Source organism: Paroedura picta, chromosome 1, assembly GCF_049243985.1.
Source record: "Paroedura picta isolate Pp20150507F chromosome 1, Ppicta_v3.0, whole genome shotgun sequence".
Taxonomy (NCBI): domain Eukaryota; kingdom Metazoa; phylum Chordata; class Lepidosauria; order Squamata; family Gekkonidae; genus Paroedura; species Paroedura picta.
In genome coordinates, this window is record NC_135369.1 from 27,892,897 (window position 1) to 27,901,507 (window position 8,611).

An 8,611-nucleotide genomic window follows, 5' to 3' on the forward strand; every position below is an offset into this window, starting at 1 on the left:
AGCTACATGGGGCACAGATTGGAACCATGGCAAAAAAGAAGAAACCAGTGTCTCCCCCACCCAATAATTTCTGTAAACTGAAACGGCTCCATATGTCTCTTTGCCCAAAGGGGCTCTGGCATACTGATGCCAGAGACATAGGTTTCCCTAATGGGGTCAATAGCATTCCCTGGTGCTGTTTCAGGTTTGGAAAACAGCATAGCAGGGAAGGTTTCCCACAGGATCCACTTCGAATCTGCACCTGGCCTGAGATTCCTAAGAATTAATTTGCCAGCAAGCAAATATCTGATTGACGGTTCCTTGTAGAGCATTCCGATGACCGTCTTTCATGCAGTTAGGCCCTTTGAGCAAACAAAATAGCTGATGAGCTGGGAATAATGACCCTGGGAGTCTTATGCAAGTTCCCCTGTGCCTCATCAGAAACAATAGCTCCTGGGAGGGAAGGGGAGGTTGCAAAAAGTTGGGCTACTGTGGAGCTTGCATCCGATGCCAACATGATCAAAGGAAGCCACTGAGAAGCCAAGAGAGGAGGCCAATTGTTACGAGCATTCCCAGGCCGTTGCATGGGCCTGCCTTGAGCCCACAGACCTTAAAAGACCTACTTACTTTTGAGTCCATAGAGAGCATTGTCGATATCAGCGTCTTGACGGCTGGTTATGGGAGAAAACAGCAGCTGAAGGTGCTCCAAACCCTCTTGATACTCCTGCACCTGGAGTGAGACCTGGTGGCCATTCAGGATCCTAGCCACATCATGCACAAATTGCTTCTCACAACCACCTGTCTCCCCACTTCTCTGGACCTGCACAGGGAAGGCTGGGGCAGGAGAAAAGGTGGAGGAAAGGGACCAACTCCATCAATGTCCCCAAAAAAGTCTCACCTCACCTTCACCACCTCCTATAGGACTTTAGCCCATTTCAAATGCCCAGCAACCCCCCTGCAAAACGGCCATAGGAGTTTTCTTTTGGGTCAGAAATACACATGACTAACACAACAGACCTTTGTATATATGTTTGGTATCAAGTGAACTCCAATAACTAAACACCAATACAGCCCTGACCATCTTGGAAGCTAAGCAGGGATGGCCCTCATTAGTATGTGGATGGGAGACCACCAAGGAGCACTAGAGGTCATGACACAGAGGCAAGCAAGGGGAAACCACCTCTGAATGTCTCTTGCCTGCTTGCCAGACAATCCTAGGATCTCCTGGTTATACTGCACACATGCCATAAAGTAAATAAATAATCCAATCTCCACCAATGCCCATTCCAGAATAACAGTCACCACTCACCATAACACCTATGCTTAACCATAAACATGTCTTTGAGTTGAACCTCCAGCTGTTCATAGGTGTCGTTCTTGCAAAGAGGTCATGGAGGCATACAGCACTCACCGCCCATCTCCCGTTTTATCACTGAATCCCTCACTCTGCCATGCCAGCTCATCCCCTGGCCTTGGAAATGCTTCCATCCTGGTTGTATAATGACTGCTGCTGGACAGTTGACTCAGGATCTGTGATTGCTTCTGGGCTTCACAGGAAGTAGTTAACTGTCTTGCCCCAGCTATTAACACACTCCCCCATATTGCAGTGCCCTTCCAGGTTAAAGGATCTGAACTTGGCTGCTTGGAAGTTCAGGGTTGTGGCACCATTAGCAAGCAGCAGCTCCTGGTCCACTTCTGTTCACAGTTGGGGGGATTTGATTTGGAAGTCAGAATATTCAGCATAGAGGAGGGGCTGAGTAAGAGTCACCAGCCTGTCACTTTCTAACCAAGGCCTAAGGCCTTCTTCAGAGATCTCCAGCTCATCACTGACACCTTGGGGGAGGCATTGTGCAATAGGAAGTGATGTCATCTGCAACATTCTATGATTTCCCCCAAACTCTATGGTAAAAAACAGAGATAGGGAACATTTCTAGACCTGGAGATATCATTGTAGAGTTTGGCATGATGTCATACAACACTATCTCCCCTCTCAGTTTGTTCCCTGTGATCCTTCATTAGCTGTTAGCAATATATATAGAGAGAGCATCTGGCAAACCTATTGTCAATCCCTGACATATTACAAGCCTGTCAGGGGCTTGCCTGGTGCAACTGAAAGTGTGCAAAACAACATCTGCAAAAGTTAAGACAGGGGTCCAAAAATCTGTTTCTGTAAACCAGAAACTCTGGGACTATTCTGGTTAAGATTTGAGCACATGTGCATGATTTATTCTGCTTTTAGAATTCCAAGCTTTTATGGCTCTAGAATTGGATTTCTTTTAAGTTCTAAATTTAGGACACCGTTTAAGAACCACTTTGCCAGCAGCCTGTGATATTAAGACAGGGAGGTAAGAAAGCCCCACTGCCACCAGCCAAGCCGGGCAGACATGCTGCTGGCCTGATTTAATTTCCCCCCACCCCAATTTTCCAAAAAAGGTTCAGAGAGGAATAACCTTTACTAAAATCTATGTCTCTGTTCCTTGACTATCACCCCCCTCTAGATGCTCCGATAGATACCTCTAATCTGTGGAACTGGCACTTCTTTGGCTTTTGTCTCGCTCTCAGGTTCAGGCCTCTTCCAAAGTGCCAGTCGGAGTTCCTGATTTTCAATTAAGAGGGCCTCCTGGGCATTCTTCAGTTCCTGCAGCTCCTGCCGGAGCCTCTGATTCTCAGCCACCAGGTGATGTGCTGAGATCCCCTTGCTGCTTCGCCACTTCTGCAGCTCCTGCTGAAACAACTTGACCTCACTCAGTTCCTTCTGAAGTTGCTGATTCTCATCCAGCAAGTCATTCACGATTTGGAAGGGCCCCTCTATGGCCTGGAGGAATTGTGAGGACAGGGGGTGTGAGGAATTCCTCAGAACCTACAAGAGAGAAAAAAATTATCAACCATCACAAGCGGGAAATGGGATTATCCCAAAGCACAGAGCATTATGGGAAAACCCTCAAAGGAGGAACCAGGGCTCCTGAGAAAGTAGCTCAGATACAAGATTCTCATGTTTCCTAATTTTCTACTTCTATTTTGTGAATTTATTTATGATCTGTCATGTCTGATACTTATTCTTTTTCTATGGTTCTCCGTTTTTGTCCGTTTTAATCGCCATGTTTATTAGAACTCTTATGCTATATTACAGTGGAAGCCCACAGGTTTGTAATGATAATAAAATGAAAGAGAGGAGAACAATGTAAGCTGCTTTGGGTCCCCACTCTGAAGAAATGAAGTATAAATAAGGAAAGTAAATGAATTTTAAAAAATTCTAGAATGCAATAATCTAACAATTTTAATCTTTCCATGCTGTGAGTCGTTGTCTGCCCGTTGTTTGTGACTGATTTGCCTGATTTTAGTGTATAGTATTTATTGTTGGGAATTTTTTCCCTTTCGGATATGCACTGGCTTACATTCTGTTGTTATCTGTCCAGTTAGCATATGGAGTGTGGGGTGTATGTCATTTTGGGAAGTCCAAAGATTTTTTTTTTTAGTGTGCAGCCTGGCTCCAATACCTGCTTGAGTGATTGTTGTAGGGGCACTCCACTTTGGAACAGCTGGTACAAGAACAGCACTTTGGATTAGGAAATAGCCTATGGACTTTGATCTAGGAAATAGTCCCCTGAATGTGGGGGTGTATGATTTATGGTGGTCCAAATCTTATTCTGGGGTTCAGAGATTTCAAACTGTCCTCAGTGTTTTTGCTTGAATTCTAGAATAGATCATGAATGGCCACGATTCAAATAAGGAACTGGGAACCAACTTCAGCCTCCTGGAAAAGGGAACTGTTTGGGCCTATTTTCATTTGCACTCTACACTTTGGGAGCCACTGGGCGGGGCTGCCACCGATCCAAAAGACGGCATTCGAAATCACATTCGGGCAGGATGAAATGAGAAATGGGAGCAGTTTGGAATCCACAGACCCTGAAAGACCAGCAAGTTTTCAAGTGGCAGATTCCATGAGTCTTTCTCTCCCATATTATCTGTTGGATCACCCTTGATGTAGGGGAGATGGAAAGAAGGACTGCTTCATGGTCAAATAAGGATTTGGGCCTGTGAACCTTTACTTCTAAGGTGTCTTTATCTTCAGTCTCACCTCCAGTGGGTTGGTTTTTGATAGGCTCTCATCTGTCTCTGGGATCAAATTGCTTTTGGGCTTTGCCTTGCCTTGCTTCAGGTGCTGCAACAAATAATAAAGTGCATTAAAAGTGGCATGAAAGACTGACCACAAGTTGAAGGCTTCATTTGAGCATGCTGACCTGGAAGAGGAACAGATACACAGGCCCAGAGGCACCGCTGGGAGGCCAGGCCCCTTTTGTATTGTGTCCAGACTTAGCGGTAGGGCAACTCTTCTTGGAAGCACATGCACATTCTCAGAAGGCCTCTGCGGGGAAGGGAGCTGTCTGAATCCAGTTTCACTTCACTCTGCACTTTGGGAACCACTGGGCGGGGCTGCCACAGAGCCAAAACACGGCATTCGAAATCACATTCGGGCAGGATGAAATGAGAAATGGGAGCAGTTTGGAATCCACAGACCCTGAAAGACCAGCAAGTTTTCAAGGTCATAAACTTTCGAGAGACAAAGCCCCCTTTGTCAGACAGCAGAGCTTTGACTCTTGGGAACTTCTGATGGTCTTTCAGACGCTGCTGGAGTCAAATCTTGCTCCTCTACTGCAAATCAACTTCCCCAGCCCTACACCGTTCTGTAGAAACTTTCTGGACAGAAAAAATTGTTCCGCTGACAGAGTCATTATTACACCCTGAAAGGGAAAGGGAAAGGTATTCAGCACATGTTAATCCCCCCCCTCCCCGGTCATAAGTCCCAGGGATGGACCCGGAACTCCTCACCTGCCTGGCTGGGACCCAGCCCTAGAACGGGCTCGGAGGGTCCATAAAACGCACCCCTCCCCCCCAAACACACCACTGCTTAGCTTTGAAAGGGGCTGGAGCCCCAGCGCTTCTTCAGAGTTGCGCCAGGCTCACTCTCACCTGCGGCGGCGGGCTCCCGGGACTCTCCGCAGACGCCTTCCCGGCACTCGAGAAGAGCGACAATTTGCTCAAGGGCCAGAAAATCATGCTCCGAGACTCCGGACCCGCCTCGGATTCTCCGGGAGCGGATGTGTCTTTCAGGGCCGGCTCGCCGTTCCCGTTCCCAGGTGGCCGATGGGCGCCGCTGCCGGGCAGAGGGGAGCCCTGCCAGTGGGGCGCAGCTCTGGGATCGCAGTCTGGACACGCTGCGGCGCCGGATCCTCCTCCCTGCCTGCCGCTGGGCTTCCCTCGACGTCTCCCCGCGCTGAGATCGGCTGCCGGCTCCAAGCCCCGAGCCTGGTGGGAGGAGAGACGCCTAGGAGACCCCTCCGAGGGACAGCCCGGTTGCCCTCCTTTCTGCCCGACGGCAGATCCCCTCAGCTCCGGCCCTGCAAGCTGAGGCTGCCCAGGGAAGCCCCACATGTGACCCTCCGCCTTGCTAGTCTCTCTTTTTGCGGCCTCCTTTTCCTTCGGTGGCATCTTTCATCGCAATGCGAAAGGAAACCGAAAGCAACCCGGCGGGTCCGTCCGTGGTCGGCTCTGAGCGCTCCCGCTGCCCCCTAGCGGCCGTCGAATCCGTTTTGCGCCCCACCCCTGTTGCCTCGCTAACCCGGGAAAGATCCGTCTGTCGCTGGGCTCGGCTGCCCCTGTTGGTGTGCAGAAGTCAGGCACCGTCTGCAGGTCTCTGGCGATGGGCAAAGTTCTTCCCCTGCTGACTCGGAGAACATGCAGAGGCCTTTCTCTCCTGAAGCCTATGAAAACTCCGCACCCCTGACAGGAAGGATGAAGTGACAAAAAGGCTATCCTACAAACGAAAGCTCACACCTTGAATAAAACTTTGTCGGTCTTAAAGGTGCATGCTGGGATCGCTTCCGCCGGCAAGAAGACCCTACAGTGGCTCCAGCTTCCCCTACGGCTCCAATGGGGGAGGGGCGGGGAGGTTGGTACGATCTGTTCGCCGGCTGGATCTCCGGAGTGCGAATCCTCTTCGCGCTGCTCTTCCCAGACCCGATGGGCGCCCGATGGGGACTTTGCTCTCCCGAGCTGGGCCCGCCTTCCACGGCAAATGCCACGGGAAGGAGAAAAAGAAACCCGCGGGGAGGAGCCCCACCCGGGATCCTACCGGGCTCTCCCGCCCCATGGGCGGCTTCCAGCGTCGCGAACCCCGAAATATTCATGGGCTCCTTGTCCATCCCCTCCCTGACTGTCCCAGGCGATTGGCCGCCTCCTGGGAACTAACTTGGCATGTCTTTGAGCAGGTGCAAAGACCCCCCCCCCCGCCCCCATAAGCAAGATACCCTGGAGGTTAAGCTATTTCGAGCTTTGGCAGAACGCCCAAAAGCCTGCCTCAGAGATGAACACACAAGCATAGCTGGCAATTGGTTTCCTTCCACGGCACCTCAGTGGTGCTTGCCCTCATCTGGCCTCTGCCAGACCCATCTGGCCAAGGGACAGATCCACCCCACCCCTCAGCCCTGCATGATAGATTCTTCCTTACTTCCCAGACAGACTCCCCATAGCTGGTCCAAACAATACTGACATATGGACACAGCAGACACACCTGCAACCCCCTCTTCTCCTCCTCCATTTCCTTGGACCCCCTGCCTCACTTTTCAAGGTTCCTACGTCATGGAAAGCTGGAACTCGTTCTGGGCTTACTTCTCCACAGCCCCTGGAATTCTGTTTCCAACAGATGTTAAAGCCACACGGGGTGGTGCACGGTAAAGTGGGCACAAATACATGGTTTCTAGACTGCGCCTTGGAGAAAGGATGGTATAAAAATGCAGGAACTAGCAGAAGTTGCGGTTTCCAGGGAGAAGGGCCACCCTGAAGGAGCTGCCGTGACAGAATGCCTACAGCTCCCCTCCCGCTCTTGGGCCACAGAAGTGCAAAGAAGCCACCAATTCATTCTGGAATGGGCACTGAACACACTGGATTCAGGGGGCAGTCGCCTTTACCTTTGTATTTGACGTCTTTCAAGGCTTCTTTGACAGGGTTTGTCTCTTGTGGAGTTCTGCAAGGTGCAATTTTGTCACCCTCTTTAACATTTTTAAATGGCTGGTCCAGATATTTGGGGTGTTTCCGCACAAGGACCAATGCTGTCAATTGGTCCCACAAAGTGGAAATGCTATTTTTAAAAGTGCAATCTCGGCGTTATGCATACCTGCTTTTTTAGTGGAATCCAGTAGCGTTTCATTCGTTTCCCACAGGTTTCCGGTCTTGCAAAACTCACTAGACAGGAAGCGATTTTTCCTGTGCTTTGTCCCGCCCCTGGCCGTCAGTCAAACGAACAGCCAATGGGCAGTTGGTATCATGCTTCGGGAGAGTCCCTTTCCCTTTAAGTTAAAAAAAAACATGTTGCAACGAATATGCGTTAATTCATTGCAACGGAGAGCCCCATTTAGCTGGCAGCTGGTGCGTGAGCTGACGATTCATCGTTACCACAGTCCCCCAAGTGAAAAGAAAAATCCCCCCCCCATGCACGGGCACGATTTTCGGCCGAAAATTAAGGGAACTGGCAAACGGGGTTGTGTTGTGCTTGGTTGGGGACTTAGGGGAGCTTTAAAGCACTTCTGTGGAGGGACTGTAGCCGGTGAAGCCTCGCTGGGTGAATGAAGGCTCGCTGGATCGTTGCTTTCTGCTCGCTCCGAGAAAAAAAAATGGCGATTGCTACGCTGGAAGTTCGGAGGAGAGAGCCAAGGGGAGGGACTTTGCTGGAACCGCAACAATGGGAACGCACAGGTCTTTTTCGCTAGTGTTGCAGATTGTTTGCAAGAGAGTAGCGCTTTTCGGAGGGTGAATCCACTTTTCCCGATTTCCCTTTAAGCACTACAACGAATTGCTTTTTGCGGGACTGTTTCAGGAGTGTGGCAGATTGTGTGCAATGTCTTGCGGAACTGCAAATTAGTAGCCATCTGAAACTCAACCCCTCCAAGCTGGACATCCTGAGGTTGGGTAGGAAAGGGCCAGGAGGCACTCTTACTTTGCCTAGATGGTGTAGAGTTTATGGCTGCACTAACAGCTAGTAATTTAGGCATGATTCTTGATTCCTTCTTGGAGGCTTAGGTCACTAAAGTAGCTCAGCTGGCCCTCCTTTTGGCCAGACGAAGCTACTAGTACCCTGCCTGGCTCCAGTACACCTAGCCACAGTGATCCATGCGATGGTCACCTCCAGTTTAGACTTCTGTTAACTTGCTCTTCCCAGGCCTACCTTTGTCCTTGACCTGGAAACTGCAACTGGTCCAGAATGCAGCAGCATGGGCCGTGGGAGGGCTTATGTTCAGCCTATTCTTAGGCAACTGCCCTGGCTCCCACTTGAATTCTCCCCAAAAATAACCCACCCCTGAATCAGATGGGGGGGGGGAGGTTGATGCAGAAACTCAGATCTTTAATTGTTTTAGGTTATTTATCTATTATTTATTTATAAAATGATATGAACCGTCCTAAGACGGTAATGCCAAGAGGGGCGATAGCGAAACTTATTATAAATAAATTTGTATTTCTTTCCCCTGAAGGTTTGTTCTGGGTAAACCAAACACTGGAAATCATTCCATAGAGGTAGCAATATTAGATGGCTCCAGCAAAACCCTGTGGGCATTTTAAGGATGGACAAATTTTGATT

At 49.8% G+C, this 8,611-nt stretch overlaps 1 protein-coding gene across 2 annotated transcripts in view; it reads right to left on the reverse strand.

Annotated features, from left to right (window-relative positions):
* LOC143834288 (uncharacterized) overlaps nucleotides 1–6,185 on the reverse strand; it is a 9,579-nt gene extending 3,394 nt beyond the window's left edge. Inside the window, exons 1-5 of one of the 2 annotated variants that reach the window (XR_013229760.1) lie at nucleotides 4,951–6,185; nucleotides 4,058–4,141; nucleotides 2,494–2,839; nucleotides 1,289–1,878; nucleotides 680–813 (exon numbers count right to left, since the gene is read on the reverse strand). Coding sequence is in view for 1 of the 2 variants with exons in the window: in XM_077330986.1 (XP_077187101.1) it covers nucleotides 607–813; nucleotides 2,494–2,839; nucleotides 4,058–4,141; nucleotides 4,951–5,469 (1,156 nt within the window). In the remaining variant the exon portion in view is untranslated. Of the gene's footprint in view, nucleotides 1–606; nucleotides 814–1,288; nucleotides 1,879–2,493; nucleotides 2,840–4,057; nucleotides 4,142–4,950 lie in introns of those variants that run through there. The other variant, XM_077330986.1, reaches the window with a different exon arrangement.
* Nucleotides 6,186–8,611: the final 2,426 nt, after the last annotated feature.